We start from the raw sequence: 17,015 nt of genomic DNA on the forward strand, positions 1-17,015 counted from the left end.
AAGTGCATGTGCCCGTGTGTGCATGTGTGTCTCTATGCATGTAAGTGCATGTGCCCGTGTGTGCATGTGTGTCTCTATGCATGTAAGTGCATGTGTCTGTGTGTGTATGTTTGTCTCTGTGCATGTAAGTGAATGTGCCTGTGGAGGCCAGAAGAGGGCGCTGGGTCTCCTGTGTTGCAGGTAGTCACTGTGGGTGCTGAGAACTTGATAGGTCTTTGCACGCGGGGTCCATACTTTTAAGCTGCTGAGCCAGCCCTAGCTAAGCAAGTGCTCTCGCCACCGACCTACACCCCCAGCTCCAGCCGCTTTGCCTTGCGTCCCATAAAGACTCTCCCGTGCCCTGACAATTGAAGGTGCCTCCTCACCTAACGCGGTACCATAGCCAGCAGTGGCCAGAGCACCCGTGTTACAGTGGGTCAGCACGGTCACCTTGCCACCCCTGGGGTTGGTCTGCTCTAGGAGATGGCGGGCTCCCAAGTCCCCGATGCTCCGGTTGTCTTTGAGGTCCTTCTCCAACATATCCTCGGCAAAGCGGATCACTCTGGGGACAAAAGAAGCTCTTAGCACTGTTGGAAGGGAGGTGGCTAACTTTGAAGGGGACACCCTTTAAAGTTGTGGAGCTCTGAGAGCCTTTCTGAGGACACACCTGCCACTCTGATCACTAATATACGTGAGTCAGGAGCTGGGGATGGGGCTGGGGCACAGCAGTAAACACAAGGAAACCCTTTACCTCTGTGATGAAGACTTCACGGTGGGAGAGGCAGTTGATGAACAAGAGGGGGCAGAATCAGTTTTTACAGAAGGGGAGGGGAAGGAGCAGGAACCTGAAGATGGAGTTCTAACTCCAGTGTTTTCAAGCTCTAGAGTCTAGTCTCAGCCAGAGTCAGGAGCCATACCGGTGCAACAGAAAAGCAGTAAGAATAAAGTGGCTGGACCGGAAGTGGGATGGGAAAGAAAAAGGTAGAAGGGAAAGCTGGGCAGAGCACACAAGACTCCATGGCAAACCAGACAGAACTGGTGTAATGAAACTGGTGCAGCCCCTGCTAAGGGGCTGAATTCAAGGCCCTGGGGAACACAGAGCAGGGTTGAACTCCTAGTCCTGTCTGTGGGCCTCTGGACACGGCACATGCGTGCACTGTATCTGCCCCAGGGAGCAGGAAAAGGGAGGTCAGCAGTTTCTGCTTGGAGCGGTGCCTGGTCCAGGATCCCGTACCTTTCCCGCACGGTCTCTTCGGTGGCACCCTCTCGTTCCGCTTCCCGGACTGCCACGTGAGACAGATCGCGGGCGGCGCGGGCCATGTTGACAGCGGTGGGCCGGGCGGCGACTAAGAGGCGCAGCTGGTCTCGCACGAAGGCCACCAGAGCAGCGAGTCCGGGACCGCCGGCGCCGGCCCGCAGCTCCACCGCCAGGCTGAGGCAGCCGACCAGCGCGATGGCCGGGGCGCCGCGCACCTTCATGGCGCGGATGGCTTCCCTGGCCTGCTGCACGGAGCTCAGCGCCTCGTAGTGGCAGTGCTCTGGCAGCTGCAGCTGGTCGAGGATCTGCAGAGAGCCCGGCGAGTAGCGGATCGCTTCCAGTCTCATGTTGCCTACGGTGCAGAGCCCACGGTGAATCTTGCACAGGCTGCGGGGCGGAGTTGCGTCCTGCCAAGTGCGCATGCGCACGCACCGCCCAGGTTGTCCGGCGATCAGCGACTTCCAGAGTGGCTGCAACTTGTCCCAAGGCGGAGTACAAGCTCCAAGATGCTTGGTGATGGGGTTATTTTTTGCCGAAAACCGTCCATCTATTACTGAAGCGATGACTTGGCACCCTCAGCTCTGCTCATCCACGGCTCACAGACTCCCAGCGCTTAATCAGCATGTCAAACGATCTTTTGTTTGTTTTTTAAAGTAAGCACCATGAGGGACGTTTATTCTTAGGGGCTGAAGAGATTGCTCAAGGGTTAGGAGTGCATACTGCTTTTGTAGAGGACCAAAGGCTTTGTGGCTGCCTCTAGTTTTAAGGGATTCAAGGCCTTCTTTCAGACCTCATTGAGGCAACATACACATGCAAACACTCAAAAATAAACCTCAGATTTTAATTCCAGCATTCGGGAGGTAGAGATGTGAGTCTGGCTCCACAATAGTTTACAGAGTGAGTTCCAGGACAGCCAGCGATACACGAGAAACCCTATCTTAAAGCTGGACCTCATTGCCGGGGTGGCAGGATGACAGTTGTCTCCCACTATGCCTGGCTGAATTGGGGTGTTTCTGAGGTTGTTTCACAAGCATCCCTGGTTGGCCACTACGAGTGGCCCACACCAGCCCATGACATGGAGTCTGGATGTTCCTCCTGCCTGCCGTTAGCACGATTTCTCTGGCTCCAGCAGCCTGGCCCTCTTTCAACCTTCCTTATGTAGTCCTTGACACCTCCTAAGGGGATGTCACCCCAGGCCATGGCCAATCTTGGTCAGTATCTCAAGCCTTCATCACGCTTTGTGGGCCACGCTGCTGTCACAACGATGTTGCCGTGGCAGCGTCTGCTTAATTGGCCGGGGCTGAGGGCAGGGCAGCTACTAGGTGACTTTAGTAACAAGGCAGGGACAAAGAACAGCACTTTAATGCTCAGGTATCAGGGTTACATCAAGGCACAGGCACTCTCACCAAAACCAAATAAATAATAATCTGTACAGGAAGGTAAGTGTGTCTGGGCTGGCAGCAATGAGCCAGTCCCTAAGGTCTGGGCACGCCGTGGCTTCTGGTCCTGGAATTCTGCCCCTCACTCGCTCTCCGAGTCAGAGTAGTCAGCCACCAGGGAGGCGTTGGGGGTGCTGGGGTGCAGCAGGTCCTCCTGGGAGGAACCTAGGGGCAAGGCCTGATCACTACAGTTTCTCTTAGATTCTGATGTCTTGCTGTCCTGGGTGGTTCCTGGTGGCCCTCTTTGTTCTTCTGACAAGGGGTTGTCTGCTGCACACTGAGGACTTTCTGGAATGTCTCGAGACTTTCTCCTCACTATGCCCAGGTCCCCCACTGTGCCTGTGCTGCTGGGGGGTGGTCTGCGGCCCTGGCACAGCTTCTTCAGGACGCTGCTCGCTTTGCTGTTGCTAGCACCGGGTCCCTGGGCTGAGGGGAACCAAGAGCGGTGGATGATCTCCGTCCGCTTCATTCGCTGCTTGTCCTCATATGCTGCGGGGAAGAGGGGGCATCGGACAAGGGCCAGAAGTCAGGGCAGAGTGGGCACAGAGCACACCCCTGGTCTTGAGCTTTCTTCCCACCAGTTTAAATAACAGGGGCCCCAGGGACCAAGTGTCTCCAAACCCTACAACCCCTGCTTCCCATGGACGGCCCAGCCGGGAGCCGGGACTCACAGTCCAGGGTGTGCAGCCTCAGCAGGGCAGCCAGCCTGCGGTCATCCTCTGACTCTGGCACAAGAGGGATGGCTAGGTTGGCTTTTGCCTGCAGTGCCTGGTCCTTCTCTTCCTCCTCCTGCATGGCTTTCTTCTTCTCCTGTAGGGGGTGGCACAGGCAGGGGCATCAGAACCCCACCTCCTTGAGACCCATAGGCCTCAGTCCAGCCACTGGGTCTGCTTCTGCTTGACACTGAAGCAAGGGAAGGGCCCACACAGAACCTGTGATACAAAAGCGGCCCCGTGGGTGGGTAGGGTCTTTGAATGTCAGTGTCCTGCATTCACAACAAAAAGATGGACACGTGCCACAACACTACACTTGGTCAGTGATGGGCTGCAGGTGTGACCTACTAGATAAAGCATATAAAACCTGACAAAAGGGTGTGCTGGTCCGCGCCTGTGATCCCAGACAGGGATGAGAATTCAAGGCACTACTTAAGCCTGAAGCATATTGACAATTCTGGGGCCCTAGAATTCTTCTTACTGTTTTATTTTGGGGGTGGGAGGACAAGATTTCCCTCAGTAACCCAGACAGACCTGGAACTTGAAGTAGTTCCCCTGCCTCAGCTTCCTGAGTGTTGTGGTTATAAGCATAAGCCAGCAGGCCCAGCTCTTGGTTTTGAGGTTAGTCTCCAACTCCTGGGCTTGGGTGATTTTCCCATTCCAGTCCCCTGAGGAGCTGGAACCACAGGCAGACACCATTGAAACTGGATCCCTGCTTCTGTCAAAACTTAGTTCCCTCTGTGACAGCTGACAACATGAAGCTTTGGGGAGACAACTTTGTGAGGGCTCTTCCTGTTTAAGGGACTTACACAGTGCCTTACACAGGAGTCTACAGGGAGCCTGTGTTCCATCTGCCCCTTGATCCAGCAGACGTTTAAGGAGTGAGATTGGGCACTCTGTACATGGTCAGTCTGTAGGTGGCTCACTGCTAGATTTCCAGCTTGCACAGCAGTGCACAATATAATTCTAGAATACACTTCCCAGTCTGTGGTATGTTTGCTATAGCATCAGGAAAAGATCTAGGCAGGGCACGACTCCTGTGCTGCACATAGGGAGCATGAAGCCAGACAGGAAATGACCAGCTTGCAGGTGGGATGTGGGGACACAGGTGTGAGTCTGCTGCTGTTTCCCCTGGGGCTCCCCTCACCCGGAAGTGCCTCCGCAGCATGCTATTCAGAGCAAAGTCATCCTTCCAGGCATTCTGTGCCTCCTGGATGTGGCAGAGTGTGGGGAGGGCCTTCTTCAGCGTGCTGCGGTCAGCCTCACCATGCTCTAGGCGGAACATGGCATCCGTCTCCAGCTTCTCTTTCTTCTCATGCTCTGCAAGGACCACATAAGCGTGACTCTGGGGACGCAGCCAGGGGCCGTGTGGGACGGGCGAGCAGATGGTGCTCACCTGTGGTCAGCACCTGCTCGTTGTCTTCCATGTCCCAACGCTCCTCCTTGCGACTGGCACCACTCACGATGACATAGTCACAGTTGGCAGGGTCTGTTTGCATCTCGATGTAGTTGACACAGAGGTGGCATTTCATCCTGAACCTAGAGAGGAACTGGAGTTAGGATGCTGTGGCCCCATCCTGAGACTCAGAACCACTGCCCACTTTCTTTGGTGTACCACACCCTTCCAGAAGTCACTGAGTACCCCTGTACCCAGTTCACATCTGGGCGAACCCTGAGGAAGATGCACAGGCTTGCATACAGATGGAGCAACCAAGAGGCTGAAGGTGGGCCTGGAGGGCCAAAGTATAAAGCCTGCTCAGTATGCTCATGTTGGCCCTCACCTCTAGGGTGACAAAAACCCCAACAGAACTGGTAGGTGTGCTGGCACCCACTTGTGATCCCAGCGCTCCCCAGGCTACACAGTAGGATCCTATCTCCACCTATAGTCCACCACCCAGACACGGAAGCTGGCTCTTTCATTCCTTCATTTGTTCATGCCTCACCTCACCTATCTACCCACCTCCCCCCCCCCCAGTTCACCCACTCACCTACCCACCAGTTTATTCATCCACATGTCTGTCTACCCATCCATCTAGCTACTAATCCATCCATCCATTGCCTGCCCATTGGTCCATCTGTCCATCCATCTTCACACCCACCCACCCACCCATCTGTTCACTCCTCCCCGCTCCCCTCTACTGGTTCTTCTGTGCCAGGCTAGGTGCCAACAGATGGGAAAGCTGATAGTAAGACAATCTGCTCCGGGAGGGGCTGGTGTGCGGGGGTGAGCATGCACCAGCAAGAAGAGCTACCCCACAAGAGACGACAGCTTTACAAAAGGGCAGTGTCGGAGCAGCACAGCGATAGAGCCATTTAGCTTCTGTGTGGAGGGAGCAGAGGTTACAAGGTCTGAAGCAGAGTGAGAGAGCCTGAGCTTTTACTGGGGAAGGTGGGAGCCATGAAGGATTGGAGGAGGCCGACAGGCCAGAATGGATAGTTCTACAGAGGACAGCTCTAGAGGAAGATGCTGAGGTCCCTTCCCCTTCCAGACTCCTCTACAGACTCTTTAGCCCATGAAGCCATGCCTATCCCTAAAGTGCCACCAGATGCGCCTACCTGTAGATTGGAGTCGTGTAATAATTGCCAACTTTCTTCTTTTCTGCATTGTAGCGCACACCTGAGAGGGTGGAGAGAGAGAGGCTGGGACAATGACACCGCAGCAGCTTTTCTTTGGGTGGGAGACAGACAAACTGCTGTTTGCTGCCTGGCAGGGCAGGTGCCCTGCAAGGTCCCAGAAGCTCACAGTAGGAAAGAATGAAGTTTGGGAGGCACTGGGGTACTCAGGCTATAGGACAGTGTGCACTGAAACAGAAAGGCCCGGTCCACTCTGCTTCCACTGACTCCCAACTGTGTCCCCTAGGCAAGGTGCCTTGTCCCTCTGGACCTCTGTCTCCCACCTCGCCAACAGAGATGAGGGTGAAATGTCAATGGGGAGATGGGTGTGGGGCATGTCTGTGATCCCAGCACTCGGGAGACAGAGGCAGAGGCAAGATGGAGTTTGAGGCTTATCTTGATGACAAAGCCAGACCCTGTCTCAAATACATACATATATACATACATACATACATGCATGCATACATACTACCAAGTGAATAAGCTCAGCTTTCATTATTCTTTTCAAAACTATCTGATTTTTCCTGGGAGGTAATATAGTACTATCTTCTGACTGTGAGTGGCAGGTACTGAGCCTGGGTGCCGCCCGTGGCGTGGCCCGGCTGCTCCTCTCCGGGACAGCTGCTTTAGCTTGGGCTAGAGGTGGCCATGAGTTATCTGGGGTGGCTTAGCTCCCTGTTTTTAGGCCTGGGAACAGGACCCAGGGTCTTAAACCTGCCCAGGGCCCGATCTCTGCCCAATAGTGCACACCTTAGGTAGGTCTGGGCTGTGGGCCTCTCACATCACTAGCACAGGCCTCATCCTTCCCTTCCCACAGCCACCTTGTCTCCCAGCTCTGTGCATCAAGGCTGTCATCTTCACTTCCTGGAGCCTAGCTATCCCCGAGGCAGGTCACAAACATGACAAACTCTGCCCCACAGCCTAAACTAGCAACAGCTTGCTTTTCTGCTCTATGATGGATCCAAAGAAAATCCCTGCCCTGCCCTTGCCCAGGATCTGGACCTCAGGGCCTAGCCTTCCCATTGCTCTCTGGCCTGGGTACCTGCCACCTTCTGATTTGCCCTTGGGATTGATTGGCAACATCTCTAGTGTCTCATAGCACTTGGCACAGAGGGGGCTGAAGGGGCGGGCAGGGCAGGTAGGGCGGGTAACGCTCACCCACACTCATTCATGCTCACCCATGGCGGCGCTCACCCATGCTCACCCACACTCACCCATGGCGGTGCTCACCCACGCTCACCCTTGGCGGCGCTGACCCACGCTCACCCATGCCGATGTGGTTCTTACAGCCGTCACACCAGATGTTGTATGGCATTTCAAATCTAAACAAAGACAAGGACTTTTTATTGTTGTTTCCTTAAAAAGTTTTTTCCCACATTCATTTATTGATTTAGCCACTGTGTGTGTGGTGGTCAGAAGACGACTTTCACGAGTTGGTTCTTTTCTTCTACTATGTGGGTGTGGGAACTGAACTCAGGGTCTCATGCTTGGCAACAAGTGCCTTTACCCCCTAAGCCATAGCTGCCCCACCCCCTTTTTTCTTAAGCTGTATTCTGGCTGTTCCTGAACTCCTGGACTCAAGTAGTCCTCTTGTGTCAGGCCATCTGGGCCTGCGTAGGCAGTACACCTGCACAGGCCCTGGCTGCCACTCTCTCTTCTGGGTTCCTCTCCTTCTCTAACACCCTCTGGCTTGTCCCACCCAGAGGAAGAGCTTGGCCTAGCCCTGGAGTCAGGATCTGAGCAGACAATGGGAAAGCGGGTTCAAAGTGTCACATCTGGCCTGGCCCTGGCCTTACGAGCCCTGGCACTTCTGCTGCTGCTTCTGGAGTCATGGTACTGCTGGTCTGCTGGAAGAGAGACCCGCTGTGGAGCAGCCTGTCTGTACAGGCCAAGGTCCCACAGGACCAGCCTTCTGCTTCCTGGTACTCACCAATGAAGGAAGAAGGCCTTGTCAGGTCCTTCCAAGCCCAGAAGAGGCACCCAGCCTTGTTATCAGTAAAAACTGCTTATTATTTTGTTATACAGCAATGGCTAACTAATGCAATGTCTACCAGCTTTATGGAATTATAACATTCCAGCACTGGATCAATCAATCAGGGGATATAAGATTGATGCAAACTGGAGGTCTTGGGAGAAGGGAGGGGTAGTTTCTTACCGGATAACAAGGATGCCTTGTGATAGCTTCCGAGCCCGTTCTCGAAGTGGGTGGCTGTTGTGGTATCGGTTGAGAGAGCCATGCTGTAAGGAAGGGGTGAGTGAAGGCAAGCGGGGCCAAGCTGGGGAGCTCGTTCCCCTGCTGCTCCTACTGCTGGGGGACAATCCTCCTGAGGAGGGGATGCTTCAGTGTTACACCCTACAAGCAACATGGGAGGTGTGGAGGAGCCAGGGACAGGTATCTGAAGGAAGCAGTTCCAGAAGCCCCCAGGAACACCAGAATCTCTAGGAATGCTTTATATGCAATGGCATGGTAACTGGGGCGAGTCTGCACACACCCAGGGGCCTTCAAGTCTTCTCCAGGTAACTTGTGACACTTGGCCCCGAAGCTGTGGGGTTGTGGGGAGCTGCTCACCTTTTCGGGGTTGAAGTCCGGGGGATAGTATTTGTTCTGGCCTTTCCTTTCACCCTAGAAGCAGAGGGAAACATGAGTTGGAGAGGGTCTTGCAGGGCCCTAGCAATGTGCTTAAGGTTCTATCCAGCGTCTGATCTACAGAGCAACCTGGATGGAAAACCAATTATTAGAGCTTTGGAAAACCCCTTAAGGCAATACACAGTTTTATTGGAGTGGTTACGCGCCCCTGGAGACTGTGGGCAATGGTAAAGAAGTGGGGATGGAGGGACGCTGACGATGGTGTGTCTTTTCTTTTCTTTCTTTTTTTTTTTTTTTTTTTTTTTTTTTTTTTTTTTTTTTTTTTTTTTTTTTTTTTGGTTTTTCGAGACAGGCTTTCTCTGTGTAGCCCTGGCTGTCCTGGAACTCACTCTGTAGACTAGGCTGGTCTCGAACTCAGAAATCTGCCTGCCTCTGCCTCCGAGTGCTGGGATTAAAGGCGTGCGCCACCACAGCCCGGCATTTTTTTTTTTTTTTTTTAATACAACAGGGTTTCTTGTAGCTGAGCTAGCCACAAGCTTGCTCTGTAGCTAAGGCTAGCCTTGATCCTCCTTCCAATGGTGGCATTAGAGACATGTCCCACACCTGGCTTACGGGTTGCTGGGGATGAACTCCAGACCTCCTGCTAGGCAAGCACACTAGCAGCTGAGTTACAGCCCATTTCACTTGGTCTGAATGAGACAGAACTTCATTCCACAGCCAGGCTGCTCGTGACCTCAGAGCAATCCTTCCACCTCACCTGAGAGCTGGCATTACAGGGTGACCACCACGCCCTACAAGCATTTCCCTTAGAGTACCCATGAAATACATTTAAAGATTCTCACTACCCTAAGCTATGGCTGTCAAGCCGGTCTCTAAATCTGGGTCGTGGAAGAAGGTCCACTCTGATGTGGTAGCTGTGCCGGGTGTCAGAGGTTTCCATTCAACAGGGGCTCAAAGCTAAGGCTTGTTCTTCACAGTAGACTGTCAGTCATCAAGGAGAAATAGCTGACCAGAATGTCTCCCAGCGGAGTGGCATTGCCTATACCACCCCACTCTATATCCAGGTTCCCATGGCCTCCTCCAGGGTCTAGACCAGTAAGAGTGGTCTTTACTCCTCATCAAGGAAACTTCTTCTTGTAACAAAGACCACTATAGAAAACAATAACCAGGGGGCTGGAGAGATGGCTCAGTGGTTAAGAGTGCCGACTGCTCTTCCAAAGGTCCTGAGTTCAAATCCCAGCAACCACATGGTGGCTTACAACCATCCGTAACGAAATCTGATGCCCTCTTCTGGAGTGTCTGAAGACAGCTACAGTGTATTTACATATAATAAATAAATAAATGTTTTTTTTAAAAAAGAAAGAAAACAATAACCAATCAATATACAGAGTTGTGGACCAGCTGTCCAACTGCAAAACCCTCCCACATCCATAGTGCAGCAAACATTATGGAAGAGGAGGCAGGGAGACTGTAAGGTCCAGAGGATCAAGGACTTTGCTATGAGACTGTCTCTTAGAAACATCAGAAGTTATACTCTTATGTCTTGTAGTGACATCTGAAGGTATACCTATGAAGTCTTACCCACATGACTGTCCAAATGTGGGCTGAACAAGAATACCAACCAACATGTCAAAGTGGACAGGGTGAAGACCATGAGGCCTCTACCCTATACAAAGAGCCACAGGCAACTGAGGGACGCTAGGAGCAGGAGAGGCTGCCCTCCCCAGAGAGAAACACACCAACGAGCTGCCCAATGCCAAATGGCAGCCCTGAAAACACACACAGGAGTGACAGTGTCTGGACTCGACAGGTTATATTTGGGAATGTATATACAAATTCATATGTGCAGGCAAGAATAGCTGATGACAAAAGAGGCCATGAATCTGAAGGAGAGCAGGGAGGGATAGATGGGAGAGTTTGAAGGGAAGAAAGGAAGAGAGAAATGTCGTCATTAAAATCCAGTTTCAAAAACAAACAACGACAAACCCCATGGTCCAGTGCGGTGGATTAGCCCCCTAGTAAAACACTAGCCTGAGAGCAGCCCTGCCCTGGGAAAGTCCGTCCACACCGTACACAGAGGAAGAGGAACACAAGATGCGAGTGAGAAAGCAGCGGAGTCACTAGCAGTGGTTCTGAGGCAAGAGTGGCTACTCAGGGCTGATGGTGAGTGTCAAAGGTGTCCGCCAGCAAGCCTGAGACCTGAACTTGAAACCTGGGAACCACATGGTGGAAGGAGAGAACCAACTCCTCCAAACTGATGACCACTGCACACTGCTCTACAATAAATAAAGTACATGACTGGCTACTTTTAAAATAGTTACTGCCTAGCTTACTTGTACAGGGTCTCCTTTTCAGAGTGACAGCTTCCTAGAGCTACACTGAAGAAGGAAGGGGCGGAGACACACTCACACTCTTCACGGCTGCTAATGCAGGGCTGGGGTAGGGCAGGGTTCAGGTGGGCTCGGTGGCAGAGCGCCTGCCTAGCACTTGTAAGGCCCTGACTTCCATTCCCTACTCTGCATCAGGGAGGCATCATCTCTGCACTGGGTTATGGTTCTCTGAGAAAGAAGGGCCAGGAGTTCAAGATCATCCTTAGCTAAATGGCATCAGAAAGGAGGGGAAAGGGGCAGGAAGGGGGCAGGATCTCTACAGGGAGGGTAGGTGACTTGTCGGGTGGTAGTTCAAGTTCCTAGCAAAGCTCTGAAACCACGATACATAACAATCAAACTACCACTCAAGAGCCAGGGAGGGGCAGGGCTGCCAGGAGTCCAGACACGGGAATCTACTCACCATCTGGGAGCTGCTTACAGGTCCCTCACTAGCAAGGCTGCAACTGTGAAATTGGCCTGGTCAACGCGCACGCAGTGAGACGTGCCCTCCTGTGGAGCCTCAGAGGCCGCACGCGGGCTGTTCTGTAAAGATGTGGCTGTGTCGCTTGGATCTTCTTATTTCTTGAAGTTCACAATAGTTCTGAGTTGCAACCTGATGCGGAGCCTCCAGAGAGTGCAGGAGTGTCCCAGGAGAGCCTGGAGGGGAGACAGACAGAGAGACAGACAGACAGTTAAGAGAACCATGTGGCTCCAGACTCTACACTGGGGTGACCGAGCAGGCACGGTACAATCGGTGTCCTAGCCCTTCCCTTAATTCCTACCACCTGTCCTGCTGCTGCTGCAGAAGCTGCAACAGGTTGAAATGTACATTTTAAAATATGAATTTCTACATGTGTGCATGGCATGGTAAGCACATGGAGGTCAGAGGACAACTTGTAGGAGTCAGTTCTCTCTTCTCCCCACTGAAACTCATCCCTCAGGTTGTAGGCTTGGTGGAAAGTCAACAAGCCATCTCACTGATCTGATACATACATATATACCATATATATATATATATATTTTTTTTTTTTTTTCAGCGTCACCATGCCCTTATCTCCTAGAGGCCCGGCTAGTTTATAATCATATCAACAGGCCTTTCTGCCTCCCACACCTTGCTCTGAGGAAATATCTTAGCCCTCTCCTCTCTTGCTCTGCTCTGGCCAAGCTGAGTCCCTGGCTGTCCGCAGAGACCAGGCAAGCAGACTGCTCCTGAACTACTGAGACGGACTCAGAGCTTCCAAAGGCTAAGACAGTGCTCTCCACCGAGCCCCACTTCCCCAACCCTCACTGGAGGATTCTAGGCAGGGGCCCTAGCACTGAGCTATAGCCTAGATGTACTGTGCTAGCTTCAGTCTTGCCACATCTCACTGCTGTGTTCAATTTCAAACCCAGGACAAATGGCTGAGGCACCTAGTTAACATATCAAGTCAGCCCTGGTCACCTGGCCCTCCCAGCACCCCTTAGCCTCAGTCCCTGCACATTAAAGGGGAATGGCTGACATATCTTGTCCCCTACCCTAAACTTTGCAGCCCAGAGGCTGGGCTGCTCCCCCACAAAGGCTCTCTCTCTATATATATAACCCAGACATTTGGGTTCCCCACTCCTTCTTGTATGTTTGCCCACCTGGTGCTGCACAGATCCCCCTTCTCCTCTCTCCCACACGATCCGGCTCAGTCTGGCCATGTCACTCTGGGCTCTCCCAGATGTCTCTGCCCCTGCTCTCTCTTTTAGCTACAGTAAACTTTCTGCTTCACTTAGGAGTAATCATGACCTTTCTTCCTTTTTATTTCTCTTCATTCAGTGATCACTGAGGACTCAGAGAGCATCCGAGGCTGATGTTGGCAGGGCATTTGTGTGGGGCAAAGCCTCAAATGCAAACTGAGGAGCCAGAATTCAGAAACTGCATTTATTTAGGATTCTCTCCACTCTTCCCAGCTGCCTTGAGAATTTTTAATTTTTAATTTTTTTGTTTATTCGTTTCTGTTTTTTTTTTGGGGGGGGGGGAACAAGGTTTTTCTGTGTAGCCTTAGCCCTGGAACTTGCTCTGTGGACCAGGCTGGTCTTCATCTCTAGAGATCCACCTGCTTCTGCCTCCTAAGCACTGGGATTAAAGGTGTGCATCACTACCTCCAGGGGGAAAGTTTTTAAGAGAGAAATTTATTTTTAATTATTTTATTTATTTATTTATTTATTTTTGGTTTTTCGAGACAGGGTTTCTCTGTATAGCCCTGGCTGTCCTGGAACTCACTTTGTAGACCAGGCTGGCCTTGAACTCAGAAATCCGCCTGCCTCTGCCTCCCGAGTGCTGGGATTAAAGGCGTGCGCCACCACACCTGGCTGAAATTTATTTTTAAATAGTGTGTGCTTATGCCCGAGTCTAGGAGAGGACATTAGGTTCCCTGGAGCTGGAATTACAGGCAGCTATTGAGCCACCTGACATGGGGACTACGGACTGAACTCAGATATTTCAGAAAAGCAGTACTGTGCTCTTAACTACTGAGCCATCTTTCCACCCCTAAATTAAAACAAAACATTTTGTGTGTGTGTGTGTGTACAGGTGTGACTGTGTCAGTGTGTGCAGGTCAGAGGAGGAGTTAACTCTCTCCTTCCCCCACGTGGGGGATGGAACTCAGACAGTCAGGCTTGGTGGCAGTGACTTTACCTACTGAGTCATCGTCACACGCCCTGACCCAGATACCTTTGATGGCCAAGCACTTCAGTGCCCAGCCTGGTTTGGGAGGCACAGCTGCCTGAGTTTAAATTCAAGCTCCATTCTTTACCAGCTGTGGACCTGGGTCTGACTTCCCTGAAGTGCCTGCTCATCCCTGTCAGAAGAGAATACAGCCCAGGGAGTGATGGTATATGCTTTAATCCCAGCATTCGGGGTGTGTGTGTGTGTGTGTGTAGAACCAGGAGGGTACACACTGAGTTTGAGGCCAATATGGTCCACACAGCCAAGTTCCAGGCCAGCCAGAACCACACAGGAAGACCCTGTCTCAAAAAGCAAAATCAAAACAAACAAAAATTAAAAACAGAGGGTAATGGGAGTGGGAATGACTCTGGAGTTTGCTACAGTCAAACAGTGTATGGGCCGGTAGCGTGGACACCCAGCTTGAAGTGCTGCGTGCCTGGGGTCTGCTTTACAATGTTGAACATGCTTGTTTTGGAAGACATGTCTTTCTGTGTAATCCAGACCGGCCCAGTACTCCAGATCCTCCAGCCCCAGCTTCTGAAGTCTTAAATGGCCACAGGTAGTACCACAGGCAGATTACACCCAGTCTGCTCAGGTGGACGCACAGGGGCTCTTCGGTGCCAAGGGTCATTCCTGACCTCACTTGCCACAGCAGACCACAGCTTGGGCATCAATCCCCTCTCTGCTGTTTCCTAGCTGCCATACCCTGGGCCAGGGGCTACCTGGATCCCAGTTTCTTCATTTGGGGGAAAAAAAAAAAAGTTTTCTAAAGGATTCAGCCGCTGAGACTGCCTTTGGGAGTCATGACAGTTAAGTATTGAGAAGAATGGGCATGGGACAAAGAAAAGTGACAGTGTCAGCTTTCTCCTACCTAGTAACAACTATAAAAATTACTTTTGTTATGTGTATGTGTGCAGAAGTGAGTTCAGGTGCCCGGAAAGGGTAGGGTGTTGGATTCTATGGAGACACAGGCAGCTGTGAGCTCTGGGAACTGAACCCTGGTGCTCTGCTAGAGAGCAGGTCAAGTTCTTAACCGCGGAGCCACCCCGCCAGCCCCTTACAAATTACATTTATTTGTTCTGTGTGTGTTGGCGGAGTGTGCAACGAAGTGGGAGTGTAGGTCTGAGAACAGCCTACAAGAATCGGTTCTTTCACCATGCTCGGGGGTCGAACTCATGTTGTCGTCAGGCTTAGCCGCAAGCGCCACTACCAGCTAAGTCACCTCGCCGGCCCCCAAACTACTGTTCCCAAGCACTATGTTTCAACTCGGGCTAGGAGGGCTCATCTTCAGCACGAAGACGCCTAGGGGTGCCATTGGCCTGAAACGGCGGCTGGGCCCTGGGAACCCGCTCGCGTCCGCAGGTATAGCATCTCCCGTGCCAGGCCGCAGGGGTGGGATTGAGGACCTGCCACCCCCGTCGCCGTCGCGGACCGGTCCGCACCCCGTACCTACCTGCCCTCTTCCTGACGTCACGCCTCCACCAGCCCGGAAGCACACCCGGAGCTAGGAACCCGCGGAGCGCCCGCCTCTGCGGCCCGAAGGCGCCTGCGCGAGGCGGAGCGAGGCACTTTCTTCATCTTGATTGGCTGAGACTTTTGCCAGCAGACCAATTCAGGCCTGTCTAGTCGTCAAAAGCCCCGCCCACCCCGAGGGGTCCAATCTGAGATGGCTGTCTGGCCCCTCCCTCCCGGAAGTTCTACTTTGGCACCGCCCAGCCCTGGCGGTTGCCTTTTCGAAGGAGCTGATTCGTCATTTTTAAGCTTTGATTTGACTGACGTCTGAGACCGGTTTTCCTGTATCCTAGTTTGACCCTGGATATCATTATATTGCTGAAGATGACTCTGATTTTCTGATTCGCCTTGTGATCTCCAAGTAGTGGGATTACCAATACAGTCCGGGCTATTTATTTATGGATTTTAAAAAATTATGTTGGGCTGGAGAGATGGCTCAGCGGTTAAGAGCACCGACTGCTCTTCTGAAGGTCCTGAGTTCAAATCCCAGCAACCACATGGTGGCTGACAACCATCCTTAATGAGATCTGACGCCCTCTTTTGGAATGTCTGAATGTCTGAATGTCTACGATGTACTTACATAAATAAATAAATCTTTAAAAAAACGAAACTTAGCCAGACGTGGTGGCTCACGCCTTTAATCCTAACAGTCGGGAGGCAGAGGCAGGCGAATTTCTGAATTCGAGGCCAGCCTGGTCTACAAAGTGAGTTCAGAACAGCCAGGGCTATACGGAGAAACCCTGTCTCAAAAAACCAAAATAAATAAATAAAAAATTAAAAAAATGAAACTTAAAAAAATTATGTTATGACCAGACGTGGTGGTCAACACCTTTAATCCCAACACTCTGGAGGCAGAGGCAGGTAGTCCACATAATCGAAGGCCTGTCAGGAGTACACTGTCTCAAAAAATACATGTGTACGTGAGTGCTAGCGTGCCACGAATGTGAAGGTCTGAGGGTAGTAGAGTCAGAGGAGTATTTGTAGGTCTCTGGGCAAATATGTGGTGCACATACATATATGTAGCCAAAACAAACACCTGTTCAGGTAAATAAATCTTAAAAGTACAAAGCAAAGCCAGGCGACCGTGGCACATGTCTTTAATCCCAGCACTAGGGAGGCAGAGGCAGCCAGATCTTTGAATCTACAAAGTGAGTTTCAGGACAGCCAGGGCTACAGAGAGAAACCCTGACTCAAAAAGATCTGCCCTCCACCCCCACCCCCAAAAAAAGTAGAAAGCAGAAAAAAGGGGTTTATTCAATGGTGGCATTTTAGAAAGAAGACCAGCCAGGGGTGGTGGAGCCCGCCTTTAATCCTAGCATTCAGGAGGCAGAGGCAGGCAATTTCTGATTTCGAGGCCAGCCTGGTCTACAAAGTGAGTTCCAGGACAGCCAGAGCTATACAGAGAAACCCTGTCTCGAAAATAAACAAACAAACAAACAAACAAACAGAAAGAGGGCCAAAGAGATTCGGGGAAGGAACACTCTTTAACTTCTGGTGTGAGATCATGGTTTAAAGGTACAAGGATCTGCACAGCAGTCCTGGTCAAGGTGTGATCCCGTCCACCATCGACCCATCATTGTCTGGGCTTCAATCTCATCCTGTAAGGAGGTCTGCAGAACCTAGAGCTGGGTGAATTCTCTTCCCAGAAGACATTTTCTCTCCCCTCTGGCTGGTGCCCGTTCTTTTGCCCACCGCGAGACTGGGGAAACTCCCATTTCTGTGGAGTCTGTCTTAGTCAGGGTTCTATTCCCGCACAAACATCAGGACCAAGAAGCAAGTTGGGGAGGAAAGGGTTTATTCAGCTTACTCTTCCACATTGCTGATCATCACCAAAGGAAGTCAGGACTGGAACT

General features: G+C 51.8%; 2 protein-coding genes across 5 annotated transcripts in view; both read right to left on the bottom strand.

Moving 5' to 3' along the window:
- The window catches only part of Mri1 (methylthioribose-1-phosphate isomerase 1), an 8,160-nt gene extending 6,517 nt beyond the window's left edge, over window positions 1-1,643 (bottom strand). The window contains exons 1-2 of one of the 2 annotated variants that reach the window (XM_029532708.1): window positions 1,214-1,594; window positions 366-541 (exon numbers count right to left, since the gene is read on the bottom strand). In XM_029532708.1, coding sequence (XP_029388568.1) covers window positions 366-541; window positions 1,214-1,584 — 547 coding nt within the window. In that variant the 5' untranslated portion in view covers window positions 1,585-1,594. Of the gene's footprint in view, window positions 1-365; window positions 542-1,213 lie in introns of both variants that reach the window. The other variant, XM_021220448.1, reaches the window with a different exon arrangement.
- Window positions 1,644-2,581: 938 nt separating this feature from the next.
- On the bottom strand, window positions 2,582-15,155 carry Ccdc130 (coiled-coil domain containing 130). 3 transcript variants are annotated; one of them, XM_029532505.1, is made up of 10 exons: window positions 15,104-15,155; window positions 11,380-11,615; window positions 8,572-8,625; window positions 8,158-8,240; window positions 7,269-7,324; window positions 5,946-6,006; window positions 4,786-4,928; window positions 4,537-4,709; window positions 3,348-3,486; window positions 2,582-3,165 (listed from the first exon to the last, which is right to left on the bottom strand). In XM_029532505.1, exons 2-10 carry the CDS (start codon window positions 11,380-11,382, stop codon window positions 2,759-2,761), a joined length of 1,119 nt encoding a protein of 372 aa, XP_029388365.1. In that variant the 5' UTR covers window positions 11,383-11,615; window positions 15,104-15,155; the 3' UTR covers window positions 2,582-2,758. The 3 variants fall into 3 exon arrangements, with proteins under 3 accessions (XP_029388365.1, XP_029388366.1, XP_029388367.1); XM_029532507.1 differs by lacking the exon at window positions 3,348-3,486 and having other exon boundaries at window positions 3,060-3,165; XM_029532506.1 differs by lacking the exons at window positions 8,572-8,625; window positions 11,380-11,615; window positions 15,104-15,155 and having other exon boundaries at window positions 7,217-7,324; window positions 8,158-8,195.
- Between the last annotated feature and the right edge of the window lie 1,860 nt (window positions 15,156-17,015).

Source organism: Mus pahari, chromosome 20, assembly GCF_900095145.1.
Source record: "Mus pahari chromosome 20, PAHARI_EIJ_v1.1, whole genome shotgun sequence".
Lineage (NCBI taxonomy): Eukaryota > Metazoa > Chordata > Mammalia > Rodentia > Muridae > Mus > Mus pahari.

What these genes read in the sequence shown, in the direction of transcription:
- Ccdc130 (XM_029532505.1), bottom strand. An exon ending in CGGACTTCAACCCCGAAAAG is followed by an intron (nt 8,241 to 8,571) that starts GTGAGCAGCTCC and finishes CCTTCCTTACAG; the next exon opens with CATGGCTCTCTCAACCGATA. An exon ending in GAGGCTGCACACCCTGGACT is followed by an intron (nt 3,166 to 3,347) that starts GTGAGTCCCGGC and finishes TCTTCCCCGCAG; the next exon opens with CATATGAGGACAAGCAGCGA.